Raw genomic sequence first — 23,531 nt, 5'->3', positions numbered from 1 at the left:
ATCCTGGTCGGAGCAGCCGCAAATACGCAGCTGTCAGTAGCGGGCCCGTCGCTGACGGCCCACAGTGAAGCGGCTACCCCATGTTACACGTCTGCCCCTCGCTTTCGGCGGTCAATAGCTGACGGGTAAAAAAACTCGGTTTCGCTTAAGGGCGAAGCAATGCGATACCAACAAATTGTATTGTTAAACGAAGTAAGGCTAGTAGCTAACTCTTTTGGATTCGATCTCGCGTAACTCAACAAAACACTGGTTTAAGGGAATATGGCCGCTCCAGGAACCGAAGCGTTTTCTTGCTCTGAGTTCTCTAAACACGAAGTAAGCGTTGAGAGCACAGCAAGTTTACGAGCCGTCTCCTGATGCCTTGAGATGGCGCGCATGCAAGCGACTGCGCCCTTCGAACGATGCGGTCCCCTCGCACCCCCCCCTCTCCCCTGGCGTCCTTTCATGCTCCTTACGAAAGACGGGCAGGGCGTTTCCTCTTTGTTTGATGAGCAATCGACGGCAGGTTCGCACGCGGGAAGATGTTATCTCATGCGCTGTCCGTGCAACGGAGACGGACAGCTGGCTAGCTTAATCTCCGCTTTAGCCGCGTTCGTCGCCAGCGCTCGCGAGCTTTTGCCCGCGGCTAGAATGCGCGTGGTGATGTTATTAATTTGGTCTTTATACAGAAAATTACGGCAAGGGCGACGGCAAAAATCCGAGGAGAGCGTCCATATAATTGTTATCACAATAAACATTTTAAAAAAAGTTGAGCCATTTCACTCTGTGAAGTGACTCCTAAGCGAAGCTGTTTCGCGCATGGCAAGGAGGTGACATGGTGGAGGACAGTTTGGTATGTAAGGCCAGGTTGTTAACGTTCAATACGCAATATTAATGCGAAAGCATCAGATGCTTTATCAAACACGAAAATTGACCATCGGCGGCTTCAATCGATTGATGCAAAAAATAATCATGTGATGGCATCATCATCACGTCATAGATTGTCAAAACTTGTGACGTCATCATGGCGTCATATATCGTGATGTCACGTGATGACGCCATCACGACATCGTCGCTTTACACTGCTTCCGTAATCGGTGCGCCGATCATGGAGCTAGCGTAAAACTAGGTGAGGTGCAGATAGTTTGTAGAGAAGGAGGGGGAGGATTAACCCGTCGATCGAGAAGAAAAAAAACCTGGCTTTCGCCTTGGAGTTTTCTTAGGGGAATGCGTTAGGGACAGTGTGGCTCTTTGGCATTGAGGCACTGCTGTACATCACGGCGTTTGTCTACAATGTCTGCTGATAACCACATAGATGTATTTAGAGTGTTATTTCATAAAGTGCAATTTTATTGACCTGGTATTCTGTTTATTTACTAGTGTCGAAAATAATCGCCGAAGAGGTTAATTCAGAACACTCAACTGCATGAGCCCTTATTTTTTCATTAGCGAGTGAAGTATGGAGTTCTCCTGAGATGATTTTTTCCATGAGATTTGCAATAGAAATATATTTCTAGCCTTCATAAGAGCTCCATAGTAATATTCCGGTATGGTATGATGAACTTTATTCGGGTCCTGAAGATCAACCCTAAGTTGACGCAGGCGGCTCCCACGTTGGGACAGTAAGGTTTAACCTTACCGCCATATCGTGCTTGAATGTTATTGCAATATGCTTCTGTAGTGCACTCCAGGATGTAAAATTCGCTGCTCCAGAGTGCTCCCAGATGCAAAATTATCTGCTCCAAAGTGCTCCAAGATGAAAATTTTGCTGCTCCAAAGTGCTCCAAAACGGAAATTTTGCCGCTCCAAAAATTGCTCCAAATCAAAAGTCCTCGGTAGCATCACTGTTAATGTCATCACCCCACCTAACTCTCTGCCATCCTAGGCTACGTTTCCCATCCCTTGGTATCCATTCCATCGCTCTCGCTGACCATATCTTATCAATTCTCCGCATTTCGTGACCCACCCAGGTCCATTGCATTTCTCGGCGAACCAAAGACATTGCCTGTCAGTCTTTTTGAATGGCAACATTAACTGACGCCCCTTCATGACATGTACGCGTCATGTGATCCCATTTTTTATGTATCAACAACTTGTGTGAAAGAAGTTAACCAATCATCAGTCAGTGCAGAAGAATTGATGCCTGGGCAAGTCTTTCCTTTGTCCTCGTTTTTGCGCCGCCCGTTTTGAACATGCATCAGTCAGTGTTTGTGTTGTCTTCCTTTGTCCAGGCCACGCTGTCCACATAAAAAAAAGTAATTATATGCTGTTTTATTATTACTTGTTTTATATTTTCGAAGTAGTCTTCCTGGACCATTTTCACCCACTTCTGTAAGTTCTACGATGATATCTGCAATAATGTTGACGATAAGTTAGGACCGAATTCAACGTGTCTGCAGTAGTAGAGGCCATCTTTGGATAGCTGCTACATTTATTCACGTACAACCTGTACTGGCTAATGTTGGAAGATGGAGGCTGCACTTTGAGCGAGTGCACTTTGCCACTAGTGCAATTCACATGTTGTCGCACAGGCACACTTAGTGACACTTGCTGCAGAACACACTTGCCTGTGAGTGTGTTCGATGAAGTCAATTTGCTGTGTTGAAATGTATAGCCTCGTTAGCAGTGACTCAAAAATAAAGTAATATTGAAAGCAGAGTTGGTTGATGATGATGATGTGATGGTGTTTATTGGCGCAATGGCCAGGTGTGGCCAAAGAGCACCACAACTGTGAGTTTTCTTTTATTGGTGAACAATAAATTTCAATGATAGGATGTAACATGACTGTAAAGAGGCCTAAAATCAATTGCTCTATTAAGGGGGGACGTGGCAATGGGAATGGTAAATTTGGTCAAAATTTTTCAATTTTTTTCTGCAATCCTGAGACCATATTTTACGTCGTAGTAAACTATTAGACCAAAATAAGCAGTATAAGTTGAAAAAAAGGCGTTTTACTGGTGTGCTGTCATCAAAAACTATCAGAAAATTGGGCTTTAGAAAATGCAAATCGGCAGTTTTCCCTTGACACAGTGCTACCGTATTGGCATCATCATAAAGAGGACAGGTAGAGCTCAAGGTAGCCACAAAGCTGGATTTTTCCAATGAAAAATAAAACCAGCTTCCTTCTGAGTTCCATTTTCTTAGCTTTTAGCTCCAGTTTCTTTGAGCTCCATTTTCTCAGCTTTCATTTTTTGAACAGTTGCTGTCAGTCATCCCTGTGCCATTTCACAATAAATACAGATATAACCATTCCGTTTTCTACGCTTAGGTCCTGAGACATTGGTGAGTGCCGTAAAGCTGTCCATATTTGTCTGCACGTCATACAGATTTTTATAATTGGCTTTTTGTAAAAGTTGTTAGTAAAACAATATGTACAAGAAATTTCAGAAATTTTTGTGTGTGCTTATTTAAATATTAAAAAATAAACGAATAGCTTTAAGGCACAGAATGGGCCCTTGTGAATATCCTTATGCAAAAACCTTGACGAACTTATGTCTAATTCGTTAATTAATTTTGGGATGACAATAAGAGTCTATCAAGTGTTGTAACTCAAGAACTACAATAGATAGCTCAAAACCGATTTCAGTTATGATATCAGCACAACATATCACATCTGCATGCCAAATTTCATCACTTTATCTCTGTAAATAACAAGGATAGTTTTCATTGCCACGTCCCCCCTTAAAATGTAAAAGAAAGGTCATTGCATCTCAAATGTGCCAGGTGGTTATTCGACCACCTGCAATCCTGATGACAAAAATCATGCTGATATATTTGGACTTTGCAATTAATTATTTAAGGGATATTTCCCAGAGAAAATTTGATGCTGTGAGGGCGCTGCGAACTTTGCACAAAAAATCTTTGTTTCAATTTACATATCGTAGAGGCATTATAGAAAAATGCTGCATTTTCAATGTTTACTAGAAAAAAGAAATTCTGGAAGATCCCACACATTGTGGGAATCGATTTCATGTGAAGCAGTCAGCGAGGAGTTGCTTATGCCACACTTTGAGCCAAGTCTTACGAAGTGTATCGATACCTTTGTGTAATTTGAGTACTAGTTGTGTGCATACTGTGGACTTGCTATGCATGTTGACTATACCGACGTCTAAATGGTAGCTCGCTGCCTGACATAATGCCGCATTCGCATTACAGCATAGACGTCACTTTTATCGAAATCATGTGTAAGCACCGTTGATGTATTCCTGCGAGGACGAGCAATGCTAGATTTTAGCTTGTTGAGCGATATGTAAGCATTTGTATGCTACATTAAAATTGCCAACTATAACAGACGGCATGCTTTTCTCTTGTTTAATCCATGGAAGGAGTTTTATAAAGTTTTTAATGTCAATTTTCGCTGTCCTGGGTTGCTATAAACTGTGAATCACCTGTGGCGCATACCTGCACACCATGCACTGTGGTATGCTGGTATGTGCCACACGTAACTGTAGGAACGAGCTTCATGACGTATGTGACAGGCATGTTATGTTATTCATGTCACGACCTGCCAATCATGTTCATCATACAGTCACACCCTCAACTGCCAGTTTTGCTATATACCAAGTTAAGGAAGTGACCACGAGAGCACCCAGACGTAGACGGCTAGATAGACAGACAGATAGAAATGGTCAAAGTGCCTTTGGTTCCCAAAAAAATGCTTTGCATTTTTAGAGCTAATCCTTTCATGCAAAATATATTTGCATTGTGAGGTTTACAGGTACATTTGCTTAGTCATAAAAATACTGTAGGAACCAATATAGCAGAAATGTTGGGACAAAATTGTGACAAACTTGGCAAAAATGGTGTTTTGACCCTTGCTGAGGCTTCATTTTCGAAATGTGGTGGTACAAAAAAATATGGCCTATACATCATTGTGTAGTGTGCTTTGTTGGTAATCTATAAAGGAAGTATTATAAGAGTAATTTGTGTTTTAGGTGAGAAATTTTTTTAACAAAACCACCAGAATGTTGTACAAAGTTTCTCTTCACTGCATGGCATGTTGGCACAAGGTACTAGTGGGCGCCTCATCTCTCAATTAATGAATTCATACTACTGCTGATCACAAGTAATATCGATGCACACAGTGTCACAATGAAACACCAATAGTAATAAGCGATGGAACATTCTCTGCCCACTTGGACCTAAGGATGCTCGATTAAAATTTTTAATCGATTAATCGTTAATCGATTCAGCCTTTAATCAATTAATTGGTTTCGGTGGAATGTTTTAATCGATTAATCGACATTTTTTATGGGTGCTTTAAAACCGATATCTATTTGTTTGAGAGGCATCGTTTGTGTTTGATATGGTCCCAAATCTTTTTATCAGACGCGCTGACGATCGAAAATTCCCACTTTCGAAAGTGTCGACGACGGGCCCCTTGGGTCCAGTGTGCGAAAATTCCCACTTTCGCACACTGGACACAAAGGGTCCGTCGTCGTTGGTTGATGTCGCGGATTCAAGCATCTGTGGCCATCATCGCTGGACTATTTGGCAGCAGGTCGTATTTTCTCGAAGCCTGCCTACTCGAGCTCATCAATCCCGGAGACGCGTTCGGGGACCACACTGGTTGGAAAGTTGCAGCTGAAACGTGCAGTGTGGCGGAGGGTGAGGGAATCCCGAGAAAGGTAAAAGAGAGACGAGAAGGAAGAGGAATTGAATAAGATGCTCGCTCTCGTAAGCATGGCGTCTTTTCTCGGTTTGTCGGTTAGATATTGTGGAAGCCCTACATAATACTATGATTGCGGACTGAAGCGATCTTTTCCTTGAGATCACCCATGCAGAGATTACACAGGAACATACTGGCCTCAAACAGACCATCGGTACAGGCAACTGCGGAAAATAGAGTGACACGAGTTTCTGCCTCCCGGTAGAATGAACAGCAGCTGCGCGAGTATACTCCACAGGTTTCATCCGATCGTTGCTTTAACACGGTGCCACTCACACCTTTCCAATCGTGCGTACAGCCTGAACTGTGAGTTCTACCTTGTGTATCAGACATTAGAACATAAATTTCCCGACTGTCCTTCTTTCTTGTCACAGCAGAAGACGGGGGCCTCTAGCTGAAAGCAGTATTTCTCCCTAAATATGCGACCATACAGTATTACTAAGTGCTACAAGGTCGCTTCTTCAATAGTAATGCACTGGATGCTAGACGTTCGGTAAACCGACGCGTAAAGTTGCGGATTACATAAAGGGTCTATAAGACCTTTTTCACTATTCGCGAGTGCGAATTCCTGCGCTACATTTTCTCTCAACTAATGGCAGCAACTTTCGTGCTTCAAGTGGAGACGAGGTCATAGTTGCACGTGCTGTCTATTATGCGTGTTCGTGTCAAGAGAGCCGACTCTACATTTTCCACGTCCCAGCGCAAGCAAACCACGCTTGAACACTCTGCTTGATGAAGTCACTAGCTGCCATTAATTGGGCTAACTGCATCGCAGGAAAGCTAGCTGAACAATTATGAAAATGGTATATACCCTATAAGACGGACAGTTGGGCTAGTTGGTATACAGCATAATAAAAGATGGTTACTAGCGTCCTTGTCTTCTTTACGCTAGCAAACGTGTCTTATTATGTATATACGGATTACCTAATCCTCTCCCCATCACCGTGCTTCATCACTCTTTTCCCCCCCTTGCGTTTTCCCCGGTGCAGAGTAGAAGGCAGGGGCGTGCTAGCTCAGGCCACCCTCTCTGCCTTGTAATATATTTTCTCTCTCTCTTTCACTAGTAAACAATATTTTTATTTACTAAAGAGTATAACAGAACGGCACTAAGAACCAGTCAGGAAATAAGCAGCGCATATTAGAATGCCGCACTTACACAAAAAACGAGTAAAATCTGAGGGTTGAATAAAATATAAAGAAAGTTGCGACTGACACTACAGGCGACGAAAACTACTCGTTTATCAAATGTAAGGAGAGATGCGTTTATGCGGCAACACGATGAAACAGCGCGGCAAAAAACAAACACGAACAAAATAAGCAACAAGACGATGCGCTGGCACGTGTGAAATTTACAGAAAAGAATGTAAACTTCTTCGTGGAAAGTTGGCTAATTGCCGTGCTGCTAACTTTCTCAACAGTCCCCTTTTGTTTTGTTTGATGGGGTTGCTGCTCCACACCACATGCATTTTTTTACTGAGCGAAGAATTGTCAGTTGCCCCAGATGCTCGAGCGACAACCTACACCTCCTTTTGGTCGCCACACATCCAGCATGCGAAAAAAGGCGCTCGAATGCTACTGATGTTGCAGGAATTTGCAAATACTCCATTGCAACGTCAAACACATGATCTAGGCCAGTTCGCATGCTGTGCCAAGTCTCAAGTGGATTCGGATTGGTGCGGTGATCAACTACAGGGTTACTATAGTATGTCTTGAACTGAGGAGGCAATTGGTTCATCCGATCGCCCTCCAGTGCAACTGGTGCAACGCAATTGCGTAAAGGTACGCGTGGTGCGCGATCGACGGCAACAAGCTTAAGGGATAGGAGGTGAAGGCAGTAGCAGCAGTAGACTGTGAGCCGGAGAGAAGTGGGCAAGTTCATTTCGGCCTCGATGGGGTGGAGCCGCCTCCTGCCCTGGCTTGAGGCATTGGGGAATGCTTGGAGTTGGACGCCGTACGCGACGGAGATCAGGGCGAGTTCATATCTTTCACTATAGGGTATGGCCGCTGCCAGCTCCGGGCTCGTTCTGCTAGCGCAGAAATATGCGCTGTAGTGAAAGCAGTGAAAGAGAGGCGATGTGCACGGCGGCATCTGCGTCTCAGGATAGCGCCGATAGCGGGCCTCGCAGTCATGCGCTCCGGCCAAGGGGCGAGGTTGGAGGGCGGGATTGGGGGGGGGGGCGTAATCGATTAATCGAATAGTTTTAATCGATTAATTCGATTAATCGAGCGACCGAAATCGATTATGATTAATCGATTAATTGTGGACCTTTAATCGATTAATCGTTCATCGATTTTACCATCCCTACTTGGACCATCAAGAAGCCATCGATGTGGACTCCACTGTGCTTCTGTGCCGGCTGTTGGTTACCTGCTCAGAGTTGTATTGTTTATCACTATTGGTGTTTCATTGTGACGCTGCATGCAGCATCATTACTTATATCGGTGACAAGCAGTTGTGTGATTTCATTACTCGCAGAGAATAGGCGCCTGCTGGTACCTTGCATCCAACGTGCCATGCAGTGAAGAGAAACTTTGTGCAACATTCTGGTTGTTCAGTTGAAAATTTTTTTTCTTGCTTAAAAGAGAAATCGCTCTTTTAAAACTTTCTGTGTAGATTACCAACAAAGCATACTACACAATGATCTATAGGTCATATTTTCACTTGGGTCGTTACATTGCAAAATTGAAGCCTCAATAAGGTCGAAAACTATACTTTTGCCAACTTTGTCACAATTTTGTCCCAACATTCCTGCTTTACAGGTTCCCACAACATTTCTATAACTTCATATATGTACTCGTTAACCCTACAATATGAATACATTCCAAATTAAAGAATTAGCTTTTTTCCTAATGAACGTCAAAATTCAGCATTCAGCACACGGCACAGTTGAGATGGAATGATATAGTACAAAATCATGGCAGTGAGACGTGTTGTCTGGGTGTTGAATCGATGACAAGTGATCACTGTACTAAAATGCAAAAATATGTATTTAGCACTAATGTCTCAACAAGGCCCTTGAGCCCAAGTGCAGCCTCTGTTAAAACCATGCCCCACCACTAAACACTGACAGATGGAGCGGAACATGCGACTGGAATGCTAAAGGAAAGTGCTTTTTACTGTAAGCTTCCAGTTCATGGCATTCTATTAAGGTGTGAAGCATGGAGCCAATACAGTCAACCCCTGAGGGAGGGACCATATGGGTCCTGAAACATCGGGTCCATTTCAAAACTTTGACTGAAGCACACTACTATTTAGCAAACATAGCCTAAAATAACATGTACATGCTGTGCCTACTGATTCACCCATCACAATAACCATCAATTCCACAGGACACTTTTCTTTCTTATGTAGAGGTGACTCGTAAAAGTTACACTTTATGCGTTAAAGTGCACTAACTCAAAATGATGCTAAATTTGCCCACGTAACAGGGGTATTAGTATGCAACAGGTGAAACATATTCACTACTTTTCATATCAATCAGCTTCACAATACGAAAGTAATTTTGTGAGAATTCGTCATCACTTCAATGCTTACCATCTGACAGCCACACGGCACTTTTAACTTCTTTGCAACATCACACTGAAAAAGTGTCTATGATGGAGTAGGTGGAATTCTCAAAAAGGTTAGTGGCTTAAGCAAGCCACCACAGAACATTTACGGACCAAATACCAACTTCTTTTCAGCTGTACATATGGGCATGTAACAGTATTTTTAGGTACTGGAATGTGCCATTTTGTAACACGGAAAGGACTTATCATCAAAATTCAAGGTGGCAGCGCCCATTCCTGGAATAAAGTCTTATCACTACTTTGACACAACTTCACCAGCAGAACTGAAAGCTGGGCTAAGCTTATCGAAAATGGTAAGTGTAAAAGACACGGGATCATTTGCATGCATCTGTCTTCAAAGGCACAAAGTCATAGTGCTGGACAATGGGAAGATATGAATGACAAATGAGATGTACGAACACCTTCCAGCAGTGCAAACCGCGAAAGAACTTCACATTTACAAGTTGCACTTGTTTTTATCGAGTCCACATTAAAATTTGCTCATTTTCTTTTCACACAAGAGTTATTTTCTGCTGCGTTCAAGCAATATGGAAAGAATGGCTTTTGTAAATGCACAAGTGCTTTGCCTCTCCACATCAATGCTCATATGTTTGGCATGTCAATAAACAAAATTATTTTTTTTGTGTTTAAGAAATAAGTTTTTTTTTGTAATTTCACGTAGGTGGGACACCAACCTCTGTTCATTTTTGCAATAGTGTGACTTTATTGGCCCTGAAAAGAGTTCATTTTGCAAAAAATTCAATATTTACAGCTTCTTTACGAAAGCACAGTGTACACTGTCTGGCCAAAAGTAATCTTTAAAAGGAACCTTATTTACAGTGCTTTTATCACACTTTTGTTCTATGTGCTACTGCTGTTTAAAGAAAATAAATTGTAGGATGTTACGTGCCAAAACCATGACATGATTATGAAGCATGCCAAAGTGGGAGGGACTCTGGATTAATTTTGACCACATGTGGTTCTTTTAACATGTGCCTAAATCAAAGTATGCGGGTGTTTTAAATCAAAGCACGTGGCCATTTCACCCCGATTGAGAAGAAAATTCAGAAAACTAATATTATTGTGTTTGCTTGTGTGCAATATTAGGTCCAAATATGAAATGATTTGAAGCGAATAATTTTGGAGGTTACAGCGACTCCTTGCCTACACAATGCCTTTACTACCTTTACTACAATGCAATTGTAATTGTTTGTTGGCATTTTCACTTACTAACAGGAATAAGCTGCATATTTAGAAGCACAACGAAACACGTGAAAAAACATTGTTTTTGCTGCAATAAGCGCACACTGCCAGAAAATGGGAAGAAAAACTTTTAGCATGAAATGTCTCAAATTGAAAGCACTTTCGAATAGCTCTAAAAACTATGGCATGTTCTGCCAAGTGCTTATATACTTTCACTTAAAGCACACAGCTGGGTGCAGATAAATACATGCATTATACGTGTATCAGATATTCACCCTCCTCCCCCCCTGAAAAAAAAAAGCACTACAAAAGCACTGCAAATGGGACAACAGAAGACAGAACTGTGCTTTGTCCAGTCAGGTCCTTATATTCCTTGCTTTTCTTGCTCCACTTTTTGAAACATCACGCAGCCAGAACATGACATTTAGCCCACATGCATGTTATAGAAGTATGCTGCAAGATGCATAGCACAAACCATGGCCTCCACCCTGGAAAATGAATCTAGCACTATAAAATTATGGTATAGTACCCCTAATCACTAGGCTTGTGCAAATATTCGAACAAATATTACAGTATACGAATTCGCTTCGATTCGAATTTAAATTTTTGGAAATTTCAAAGTTTTCGAAATGAACGAAGAGATGTACTTAGATTTAAGTGCATGTTAAAGAACCCCAGGTGGTTGAAATTTCCGGAGCCCTCCATTACGGCGTCTCTCATAATCATACCATGGTTTTGGGACGTTAAACCCCAGATATTATTAAGTGTATATTAGTCCGCATATAACCCCCCCCCCCCTGTAAAGGTGGTTTCACTGCAGTGGAGGGGTGTTATACCGTCAATACACCTTTCCAGGAAAAATTCGCACTGCCGCGAAGCCTCACTTCAAGGTTAAATGAACATATTACCCTCACATCGATTCAGCGTTCTTTAAGTTTAAAAGCTTGTTATACTGATTTATATGCTCGAAGTATAGTCAATTTTAAAACGTAACATATTTAACAGGTTATCACTTGCATTCTACCGAAAGTCAAATTCTGCTACTATTCAAAGTTGCTTCCACTTCCTTTGAACCAAAAAGAATGACACATGCACATGCCTTGTTTCAATTAAAAAAAAAATATTGTGCAGGTTAGTTGTTTCATGACAAATATGCTATTTTTTTTTTATAATATGCGATACATAATATTCGAATTCGATTTGAAATTATTCGGCCAAATCACTGTTCGCTTCGAACCTAAAATTTACTATTCGCACCAGCCTGCCAATCACCCTTTGCAGTAGCCCAGTGGCTATGTTGTTGTACTGCTGACCTTAAGGTCATGGCATTGATCCCAGCCATTGCAGCCACATTCCATTGAGTGTGAAAAGTAAGAACGCTTGTGTACTTAGATATAGGTGCACATCAAAGAACCCCAAATAACCAAAATTCATCTGGAGTACTCCACTACGGGATGCCTCATAATAACAAGTTATGTTTTCATACACGATACCTTGGCACTTTATTTTTTAAATTATGTACCCTATTTGAGATTAGAATTCAGAAGTAATGCAGAAAATATTGCTTCTTTCATGGTCATGCATGGTCCTAGCATTTCTGTGTAGCGTCTGACAAACAAGAAATAATTCCCAACTGATACTTGTAAAGCACCTTGAATCATTTTAGTAGATTTCAAACAAGCAAGCGACTCTGAATTGAAAAAAAGAGGACAATTAGCTTAGTCAAAGGAGATACCTTGGAACTGCATTTTATTCATTTCCAATTCACAACATCAGTATCTTATCCACTGAAATAACAAAAAACAAATACAGCAAATCATCAATTCATGACTTTCTATGGACACAGGGATTCACTATTAGAGGAAATGTGAGTGTGTGGCATCAGTTGCACACTTCTGCTGAGTGCTGCCACCACAGAGCAGAGGCCACGTTTCTTGTGACGATAAATCTCAGCGTACATTTCAGTGCTTTCTCAGTCACGCAATTCTAGCAGCATGGTAATATGCAGACATTACTGGATTTGCCCTATATTCAGAGCACCAACGTTTCTGGCCGGGGCACGTGAGTTGCTAGCAGGCACAGTTTCTGTTTTACCTTTTAAGCATGCATGCCCTTTTATTGCCAAAACGCAAATAAAAGTGTTGTAACAAACTAACTCAGAAAGATTTCCGTCCAAATCACAAGGTATTTAACATATTTGATAATTGCAAGTGGCATAAAGTGCCATTTATTTACTAACAGTGCAAAAGGACAGACTGATGGGCTAGTTGGTATGGAATCATGTACACTACATGTTTTTTTTTTCTTTTGGTACTGCAGTGTACATGATTACTAACAGTAGTTTACTAACACACCAGATTATAATTTTTTTCTCTCACTTTGGTCTCTTCTTAAGATCTTGAGTGTCTGGTAAATGCAACTCCCCATCAGTTTGCATCACCAATGCCTCGAGTATACAGTAGATCTTTATGGCAAAAGAAAGGCAAAAAAAAAAAAAATGGAGCCTGAACTATATAATCCTGTCAGGCACAGTTAAGTGCAATCATTGCTCTGGAATGAGTGAGCAAGACATGTCAACGTACGAAAAGCTGCCGACGTCAACAACAATGTGTCCATGAAGATGCACATAGGAACCGCAGATAAATTTTAGGAAATGATAGGAGGATAAGAGTAGCAATAGATCATACCATGTTACATTCAATCAAACCGCAGTTGGGAATACAATACATACACCTACTCTACGCCAGCCATCACACACAGTTCACTGTGAAAATTCTGAAAAAGATTTAGAAATAGTTGAACTCCAGCACCCTCCTTGTTTAAATTTACTATACATTATCACATTTTTACCAGAACCAGTAAAAGAAAAAGAGAGATGGAGAGAAAGGATGGCAAAGCACAAAACTGGCTTTGTTGGCTCACAACTATATATAAAGGCACAATACACAACACAAGAAATGACAAGGCAAATGCTCCCTGTTTAACTAAACTGACTTAATGTTCAACACTCAATGCCCAAAAGGCTATGTAAAAGAAGACATTGTAAGCCTTATGGCATACAGACCGGGAAGTTGCCTACATTATCAATAATGTAAGTACATACATGCCATTAACACCTTGATTCTGCTTCACAATGTAAATGCTACTCAAGTTTTCATAATCAGCACCAATGTATTTATACAAATGCACATCACAAAGCAATGTACAAAATAAGATGTTTTGTACAACTTTATGTGCTTATTATATTAAGAGTAAATAACTAGATATTTTAATAAGCTTCAATGTTGACAAGGAGCCATTCCATCTCTTCTTTTGTGTAAGCTAGTTGCACCAATTATTTGAGTATATGACATTGTGTCATGTTCAAATAAACTTGGCATCAGCTCCAAATGACCAACTGTCCCAGCTTGCAGCCATTGCCATGCTCTCAATTATCCAATGCCATTCAATAAACAATGTGTGTGATTACTGTAAATAACGCAAATTTCAGACAAATGCTACACATTTGTGCAAGAGAAGTTATTCAAATCGGAGCATCAGGGAACATAACACAGTACACGTGCAGTGGTGGCTCTCTCCGATCCCAACACCTGTATCCAAACAAAATGCAACATCCAGCCACATGACACAATTCTATTGTGCACTTTGATTTTTACCTTCAGTTATAATTTACTCAAACTGGGTGAGTAGCGCCATCATGGACACACCAAGCAGCAGTGCGAATATCTCCTTGACCGACTGCCACAGCCGTGTGTTCTCCAGCAGCTCAGGAATGACTGAGACGGTGGCAATGTAGATAAACCCGCCAGCCGTGAAGGGCAGCACCCATAGATTGGCACTGCTGCTAACCCCATCAGCAATGAGACTGCACAGTGTGCCACTAAGGCATCCCACTGCTGTCACCAGCTGCATGCACATAGCCTGCAAAATAGAAGTCAACATAGTTAAGGCACGCACTTTAAAATTCTACAACTATAGTAAAGTACCATAAATATTCGGTGCTTTCACAGGAGAAAAAAATTTCAAGAAGACTTGACGCGTGATAAACAAATGCACATCCATTAGGCAGATTAAGTGTGTGTAGTCTCAGTTTATCAATTTTTATTTTTACAAAACAAGTATTGTTTCATTAATATTAAATGTCAATAATTTTTATTAGTTGGTGAAAGCTCTTACCAGTCAAAGAGTTACTTTAATTTGACTGGAACACTTAGAAAAAAAAAAAAAAAAGCTAAAGGGGTACTGACACAAAATTTCGCGGGTGAGATAGCCTGCGGGATCAATTCCCGCAAACATGTGTATATCATCTGCAAAATATCAATGGCGAATATAGCTTGGAAGGTATTTTAAATGAATTTTGAAGTTTGCGTGAGCGATCGACACCCTCGTGCTACTGACACCCTCAAAGGTGACCCTCGGTGACCCCCTACTTCCCTCATGTGACCACGCTTCAACAACTTATGATGTCATAGCCGCCATGTTTTTTTGCTGTGTTTGCTCCAGCAGCCTACTTCTCGGCGGCTGCTCGCGAACCGCACGGAAATGCGTCACAGTTCTGTGTGCTGATGTGATTGAATGCTGCACCTGCTAGGTGGTGATAGCTGCACCCGGAGGCTTGTCGTTTGTGAAACCGAAACTGACACTGGTCGGCAATGAGGAGCCTGTAATTAATTATCTGCCGTGCTGCAGCAAACGATGTGCCGTGTTATGACTAACAGACCCCCAGCAACACATTTCAGCAAAAAAACACGAGGCCAAAATTTTTATGTCAGTGCCCCTTTAACTGAAGGGTTGCTTGGTAGCGTTCTTGCAATATACAGCCTGTCCAAAATAATCTCATCAAGAATTCAAAAATAACAGAAGGCTTTACAAGAAAGGCATCAACTGGTTGTCGTTGTACATGTTCACTGCGAGCACTGACTTTTTACTGCCCAAATATTTAACTCTAAAGAGCTAAATTAATTAACTTACGTAAACAATAAGGTGCCAAGATGAAAGTCATGGGGGATGTTAAGAAATGACCAATAACAGTGTTTAAAACAACCCAGGCCTTTTCTAGTCCTGCCACCTATACAAAAGAAGGCTCCCGGGTGTGTTCAGATAAAAACGTCGGTGCTTGTCCGTGGACCCCCTTAGTGTCCAGGGCCACGAAAGCAATCTTAGTTTTGCGAAAAGAAATTTTGCCTCAGTCTAAAAAATTCGGAAGTCTCCACTCAGCCGAACCGCTTTTCTGTGAATTGCGCGAAAATGGGATTTTGACGAGATCCTACAAAACAACTGTTGTTGTTTTATAGGATCTCGTCATGAAATATGAGCAACAAAACTGCAAGATAACATTTTGTAAATGCACGTTACTCATAGTATGCCAAGAAAAACTTTGAGACTCACAGCTACAACAGTTGTTTTGTAGGTTCTCGTCAAAATACCTTTTTCGCACAATTCGCAAAAAGCGGTTCGACTGAGTGGAGACTTCTGAATTTTTTTGACTAAGGTGAAACTTTTTTCTGCAAAACTAAGATTGGTTTCCTGGCCTTGGGGACTCAAACAGCAAAATATATTTTTTCAAGCAAAATAAAAGGGGGTCTGTGGACATGCACTGACGCTCTTATCTGAAGACACCCTCCCAAACTCTTTCTTTCTTTTCATTCTAGGCAATGGCATGCCAGGTTTTGCAGCAGTTCCAAACATGACCATGGGTTGTGCCTATCACACTGTGAAAAATGGCCACACTTTGTCTACAGCATATCAGTGGTTCTTGACATGCACCTTCAGTCGCTATCATATGTAGAGCCCTCACTTTCCAAGTGCACAAAGTGCGCCGTGCACTACATGATGAGATTTACATTTTAGACTGCTGCTACTACTGAAGCACAGATGCAGTGTCGTGTGGTATTTTCAAAAATCACAGTCTGCCTTTTCTTTCTTTCTTTTTTTTTGTTGGAGAAAAGGGAACATAAGGCGTACAGGCGTACATTACTTTTTAAATGATGTTGTTGGTCATTTCTTGACATCTTCCATAACTCTTGTATTCCTACCTTTTGAAGATTTAAGTTAACTAAACATTGGCTACTTAAACATAAATCATTATTTGATCAAAATGAAGTACTTGTACCTAATTTGTACAATGCACATCAACATACAGTGAATGCCATTACCATAAGCAACCCAACTTTTAATTCTTGGCAACATTTAGTTGCAACAGCAAACAAAAGTGGAATGCATGTGTGCATGTACTATCGGCGTCAAATGAAACCCAAACACTGGCACGCCTTTGCAATGGTATAGTGCGCACCGTCCAGTTATCACCATGGACACGCGCGCATATGCGCAGTGCAGTCAAACCCGATGCGCACGCCTGTGAATGGTGATGACAGGACGGCGCGCACTATACCATGCGATGGCTTGCCGCTGTTCGGGCTTCATTTGACGCCGACTGTACATCTGAGAGACTTAAGGACATAATCACTTTCCAAATCAGTTTTTATTAACTGTAAGGTAATTTCATTGTTTACACATCACTATTAGATTCTATAAGCAGCATGTCCATGTACGAGGACAAATAACTGCTTCTCCTTGCATAAACACGGCAAAGAAGAAGCAATGTTGTGTGGTTGAATCAACATGATGTTCTGCAGTGGTGGCCTAGTGGTAAAACATCTGCTCCATGTGGAAGGTACTGTGTTTAAATCCTAGTTCTATTAGAAACACACCAGCTTTCCTAATGGGTAGTGATGCTCCTATGCCTTTTGCGCGACTAGTTTTGGGTGTTCGCGTCTCAATGGAGGCCCTAAAGATTTTTAGGCATGATCTCTCGGTGTCCCTTGTCCAACCACTAATGACGTTGCAGCTGTGGGAGGCAGACTAGGGCTGCCACAATGTACAGTCAGCAACAAAAGTTTGCGGACCACGTGAACGCGTGCCAAACTGTCCATCAGCGCCACCTAGCAAAGCACCATCTACCGTTGACCGCAGCACTGGGCCGGAAACGGGTCTTCTCATTATTCACTGGTATATCAGTTTTCTACCGCCGTGCAGAACACAGTTTGTTGTTTTCACGTAAAGCGCTTATCTGCGGTGTGAGCGTCACACTTCTACTTTGATAGAAGAATTAAAGCTACCACCGCGTGCTTCGAACAGTACCTCGTGAAGTAGATATCACTTTGTGAGAAAGATTCATTGCGACTAATAACACTTTTGCTGATAGACTGCTCTCGCGACAGAAGCACGTAGCCACGGCTATCAAAGAGCGTGTCACGTAAAAAAGTTAGAGGAAAACTTTATTAATTTCTGGCAGATTGCTGGGCTGGGCTCCCACCTAGGAGCTAATGGAGAGACTGTGTCTCCTGGCAGCTTTCATGGCCTGCTAGATCGCCCAGAGTTGCTTGTCCAGTAACACAGTCCTCCAAACGCGTTCGAAGGCCTTCAATGGAGGCCGTGACCCCAGTATTGCTGAAATGTGCAAAACATTCGTGGCCAGTAAGAAAATATCCAGGCTATCGATTAAGGGATGAACGCATCTTTGGCGCAGCGCTGCTCTCGATCGCCGCTTACGTAGCGCAAATGTCATGGAGAGGCTCTTGGCCACTCACTCGTGTGGTTCATAAACTTTTGTGGTTGACTGTACCTACCCACTAAATAGCTACAAGCACACTCCAGTGTGGTGTTACGCCATCATCAGGCCTATATCGTTGAAATGCAGCATATATCCCCAACCAGATGCTCCCACTTAATAGATGGTTCGGGAGCATAAGGTGCTAAAGTAGAAGGGGCAGCTTTCTTTCCTACCTATTTCCTTGCAACAAAAGCAAAGCAAATTGCATTTCTACTTGCAAGTGATGATGATGATCTATTTATTAGTATACCCTCAATACCCAGAGGGCATTACAGAGGAGGTGGGTACAATATTAATATGAAACTAAACAACTGTGCTGTGATGCAAAGAAAAAACAATAGTTTGCAGCTACATCATAAAGTGTGATGATAATTCATGGGTTTTGATGGCATAGAAACCATGTTTCTGGCAAAAGAGCACCGTAAACATGGTATTGAGTTGGCAATAGTACGTGAAGTGGCACGTGTGGATGTAACATGTCTGAGAGCCCAAAAAAGCGTGAAGAAAATGAAACATTTTCTTTGCGCCCCTCTAGCCACTGAGAGCTATGTAGCGTGCTCTGGTCAGGGACCAGCACCTATGACAGTCTGCATGAAAGAAATGAAATCAATTCATCATTAAATATTGAAAAGTTGCATGCTCGTTGCAATAAAGAACCATACAATGAATATCTTCCTTACTTTGCGTTTGCTGTAGCCCGACTGCACCAGGATGGCGAAATCTCCAATTTCATGCGGCACCTCATGCAGAAGAATCGTGACAGTAGATATAAAGCCTGCTGTATTGCCAGCAATATACGATGCACCAATCGCCAGGCCATCCGTGAAATTGTGCGTAAAGTCAGCAGCCAAGTTCAAATAGGCAGCTACTTTGATGTCTGATGCCCGTTTCTCTGGAGGGGACAAATGTAGCAATCAGTTACAACACATTAATGCATTTAGCTGGGCTAGCAGGTACTTAGTGAATGCTTCCATAGTACTAGAAAACACACACAAAGACTACACATCACTAGTGGCTGTTCTGTGCTGTTACGTGTAGCCTTTGTGTGTGTTTGCTATTATTATGGAAGCATTCAGTTACAACACATCTGCAAATACTTAACCGATATTTAATTTAACTCCACACAATACAAATACCTTACAGAAACAATTATAAAGCTTGGAAAAAGAATACATCTGATTCCAATAATGATTCCCTGTTGCAATGAGACTAAGAGCTGTTTTTGTTGCCCTAGCATTTACCAATCTTGCTATGCGCTGACCTTAACAGTCTTCAGAAAAGAGTCCACATGCTTGCCTTGAAACTCTGCTAGTCTAATTACATTATCCATGTTGTTGCTTTTATCCTCAGTGTTGAATGAACAACAAATTCAGATTTCCCGGGCACAGACTCGCACTTTTTAACGACCGTAATATATCACTTAATTAGCAGTGTCAAAGTCCACACTGACTTAAGAGGAAAATACATGCAAGCAATACTTCAAAGCTACACTTTGAAAACAAGAACTCAAGGTGTAAAAGGGCGCAGCGAAATTTCTGGCGCTCTCACCCACGCACATTTTCTCATTACTTCAGATGTGCAGCTTGCTTGCAATATGGCACAAGCACGGGAGTAGGTTACTCACCACCATCAGTAGTGCTTTTTTCCACTTCCGTGCTGTCTAGTTTGGCCTTCTTTCTGTGCACCAAGGCGGCGGATGCCTCGTTCTCCGTGCCACTGGACTCTCCGTCACACTTTCCAGTGGGCTTTGTGTCAGCTTCGCCGGTTCCCGATGGAACCCGGTCGTCGGCACGATGTTCTTCGTGAACATGTTCGTGGGCGTGTTCATGACTGTGACTGTGGCCACCCTTGATCATGCGCACAAATTTTTCAACCATGAGGAAAGCGAGAATACCGGCGAGCACCCACAAACCGACGCTCATGTCATGAGGCCCGTGAGAATGGTCGTGCCCGTGGTGGTGACTGTGGGAATGCCTGTGGGCATGACTGCTCCCAGAGCCATGACCATGGCTATGACCTGCGTGTGTAGTACCAGAGTCCTCTTCACTGCTGTGCGGCATCAGCGCATGCGGAATGAGGTGGAGGAACGCATCGCCAAGCAGTCCCCCCGATGCGAAGCTAAGAAGAACCTTGAGCAGCGACTCATGGCCAGAGCGCGAGTCGATAGGAATGAAGAATAAGATCAGAAACGGTGCGACACTAATCAGCAGTGTGGAACCGAGAGCGCGGCCCCACAGAAAAGCAGTCTCTTCGAATGATCGGATCGGTTTCTTCTTGGGAGCCTCCGACGCATGGGAATGAGAAGACGATGCTACGTGTCCATGGGAGTGATGGTGTGCCTCGCTGCCAGCTGCAGCATCTGCAACGTGCGGCTCGTTGGCGGCACGTGAGTACTTGAACGCTGCGGGTTCGTGGACGTGTTCGTGATCGTGGTCATGCTCGTGGTCATGATCGTGGTCACTGTGGTAGTGGGCCCCTACTAGCCGGAGTTCGACACTGACTAGCGCGACAAGCGTTATTAACAACGCTGTTCTGCTTGGAGACATGCCTCTCGTTTGTGGATGCGTCTTCACTTAGGAAACTTGTGGAGCGCGCCCACTACAAAAGCATGCTATCTAAACTAGTTTACAAAAGGGAGACTTCTCTGCACTCCTCGGCTAGGCGGGCATGGTAACTCTTTGCCGACGTGTTTTTAAATGAAGGCAACCATCATCATCCCCCTGGCGGCGTTGTAAAATGTAGCGAAATAGAAAAATAATGATTATAATTCATCAAATAACTGACACTAAGTTCGCACATATTTTATTGCTTTACTATTTTTATTTATTACATGGATTGTTTATTCGGGAAAAGAGAGCCCATCTTTTTCTTTTATCGCTGTGGGCAGCCGCGCTTGTACTAGAGTGCGCTCTACACGTGCACTCTGCATTACAGTGTTCTATAACAATACACTATAAATTTAAAAAGAATGTGCACCCTTTGTCGCGTTGAGGAAATGGTTGAGGCATGCAATGCAATGTACGGCAACGCAGTCGTCAGCAGCGATGGTCGATTGGGGCGCCGCCTAGAGCACCTATATATGGCTTTTACCATAGAGTTGTAGGAAACTCTATGGCTTTTACCCTGCGGGAGGGGGGGGGGGGGCACAGTAACTCACTTTTGTCCCACACTAGATTTTGGGCAAAAAATTTAACTGTAGCCAACTTTTCGACAAGACGTGTCTGAAGACAAGTCCTCTTGCTGAAACATTGACTTACACAACAAATAATCAGACATTTCAAACTAGATCTATCTTTAAAACCCATGCCCTCAATACATCCACCTAGTTTCAAAGGCATCTCATATATTTCAACAACGCAGATCTGGAATCTTGTCGACAGCTGCCAGCATGTATTGGCAACTTTTGGAAACTATCAACGTTAGGACAGCTGATTTGGGGAAAACATCAGAATATAGGCATGCATATGTGGCACTGATTGACTGATGGAGTGCAACATGTGCGACATAGCGTGGTGTTAGAGTGCACGAAACATGTTTCAGCTAACACAATTCGTTGACGGCCTGGGCTAGTTGGCGTTTATCCATAGCGACTCGTTGCGCGACAAGACTACACAAGAACGACAACGGGACACAGGGCTGTATCCTGCTGTCTTTCTTGTGTCGTCTCGTCGCGTGCTAAATGTTAGTACAGATGTTTCAGGTATTTTATTACTCGCAGAGCACTGCACTGGTGTGCACAGGGAAACTGCGCATTGATCGTAAAACAAGTTCTGTTGTACCTTGTTTTCAAAATATTGAAACAGGCAAATTGCTTTTTCAACATACTGAAACTAACACAAGCTGATCGCACAAATGCAGCAACTACAACTATGACACTGGATATAGGTGCTCTGTGACCACAAATGGAAGAAAAAGAATTAAGGTAAACAGTTACTGCTTGTTAGCAGCCAAAAACATACAACATATCACAAGAATTCGCTGTTCTTTTGTCGAACTGTACCGAAACAACCATCTTCGTGCTCTGCACGCAACATGTGTTCAGTATTGTTTCTCATGGGAATACCTAGTACTTACTGCATATCGTTTTGATGAAGAATCAGCCTGCAAGAATAGATATCAGTGACAATTTGAGCATTAAGCGCAGTTTCCTTTTTTGTAGAACTTTCTCACCGTTTCTTTCTTTAGCTAATTGTCAACACTTTGTTCTTGATTTGTGTAGTGTTCATCATTCTCAAGAGTATCTACATATATGTATTGATAAAGCATGAGTGCTCAACACCTGTTTCAATGTCTTGAAAAATGAAGCTGAATAAAATTGTTTTCACGATCACAGCCAGCTCAAGAATTTTTCTCTTCATACACCTGTATGAATTCTTATTGTTTACCCATTCTCAGAATGATTAGAAATAGAAAGAAATGCGGGAAAGAGAGTGCTTCAGGATGAAGTGTTGAAGGGCTGCACACACTTGCCATGTAATGGAGTGCTTATAATATGTCCATGTTTATGCTAGCATTTTCACTAAATCTCACTGACATTTATGTAAAACGAACGATTGCTGCTTCCAATCTGCTGATAGGTTGATCTACCTCCTGAAAAATTTTGCAGATGTGTCATGCGCTCGGTGTAACATGACAGGAAACAAAAAGAAAATGAAATGGAAAATTATAAAATACAAGTTCTGAATAACTTACAAGATCATTCACTTAAAGGGGCCCTGTAACACTTTTCCAAGTAGTCATTGAATGGCTTCATTAAAGGAGTTTATTGCCTCACGAATCGACTGCCGAAAAAAATGTTTAGAATCTGTCAAGTACAAGCGGAGTTACAGGAATTTGTCGCACACTTTAAGTGCTTTCTCTCTCCTTTCACACTAGCGAGCTCACTAAAAGTTACGCGGGGGGGGGGGGGGGGGGGGGGGGGGAGTGACAAGGGGGCAAGAACCTATGTCTGTTCCTCAGCGCACATTATGACCTTGAGCACTTTCTTTTTTTTTTTCTTTAACGTGCGGCATACTTTCAGTGTAATCGTGAGCGAGCACACGGGCACGTCACGGCATCTCGCGGCAGCCGTGGTAGCTATGCAGCTCACAATGCTCAAATCAGCGAATGGCTGTGGACTTTTGGTGCAGTCATTTGGCTTTATGGCATCATTTGTTGAGAGAAGAGCGAGCAATTTCAAGCTGACTTTGAGAATTAATTGTAAATTCCAGGCCGCGTTCTGTGCTATGATGCTTCGCTTACATGTTCTTAGGAGCCTCAACTTCCGACCAGCAGCGTTTTCTGACCATGCTGAAAAGGTGTTGCAGGGCCCCTTTACGCAGCGCTGCCTGGAGTGTTTCATCTATAAGTCAATAGCACTGTGAAACCTGTCAAAAATAAAATTTACTTTGTGGTGCCAATTGTTTAACCATAATACAGGTTGTTTCATGTAACCAGAACCAAATATTAAAAAACAGGAGTTAACTGCAAGTGAATGAAACCAACAAAATATAGTTTGCCATAATGTGGCACTCGTTAAGG

General features: G+C 42.3%; 2 protein-coding genes across 2 annotated transcripts in view; one reads left to right on the top strand and one right to left on the bottom strand.

The window, feature by feature from the left end:
- LOC119400563 (uncharacterized) overlaps positions 1-23,531 on the top strand; it is a 273,061-nt gene that overhangs the window by 78,691 nt on the left and 170,839 nt on the right. The gene's annotated exons all lie outside the window — the stretch shown is intronic.
- Positions 12,132-20,713, bottom strand: LOC119400609 (protein catecholamines up). The gene is made up of 3 exons (XM_037667665.2): positions 19,636-20,713; positions 18,692-18,903; positions 12,132-14,320 (listed from the first exon to the last, which is right to left on the bottom strand). Exons 1-3 carry the CDS (start codon positions 20,555-20,557, stop codon positions 14,069-14,071), a joined length of 1,386 nt encoding a protein of 461 aa, XP_037523593.1. The 5' UTR covers positions 20,558-20,713; the 3' UTR covers positions 12,132-14,068.

The sequence above is a fragment of the Rhipicephalus sanguineus genome, chromosome 1 (genome assembly GCF_013339695.2).
Source record: "Rhipicephalus sanguineus isolate Rsan-2018 chromosome 1, BIME_Rsan_1.4, whole genome shotgun sequence".
Classification (NCBI taxonomy): Eukaryota; Metazoa; Arthropoda; class Arachnida; order Ixodida; family Ixodidae; genus Rhipicephalus; species Rhipicephalus sanguineus.
The sequence above is the reverse complement of the archived record's forward strand: the minus strand, read 5'-3'. Positions and strand labels throughout refer to the sequence as shown.

What these genes read in the sequence shown, in the direction of transcription:
- LOC119400609 (XM_037667665.2), bottom strand. Translation starts at nt 20,557, where the DNA reads ATGTCTCCAAGCAGAACAGCGTTGTTAATAACGCTTGTCGCGCTAGTC. An exon ending in AAAAAGCACTACTGATGGTG is followed by an intron (nt 18,904 to 19,635) that starts GTGAGTAACCTA and finishes TGTCCCCTCCAG; the next exon opens with AGAAACGGGCATCAGACATC. An exon ending in CGGGCTACAGCAAACGCAAA is followed by an intron (nt 14,321 to 18,691) that starts GTAAGGAAGATA and finishes TCTATTTTGCAG; the next exon opens with GCTATGTGCATGCAGCTGGT.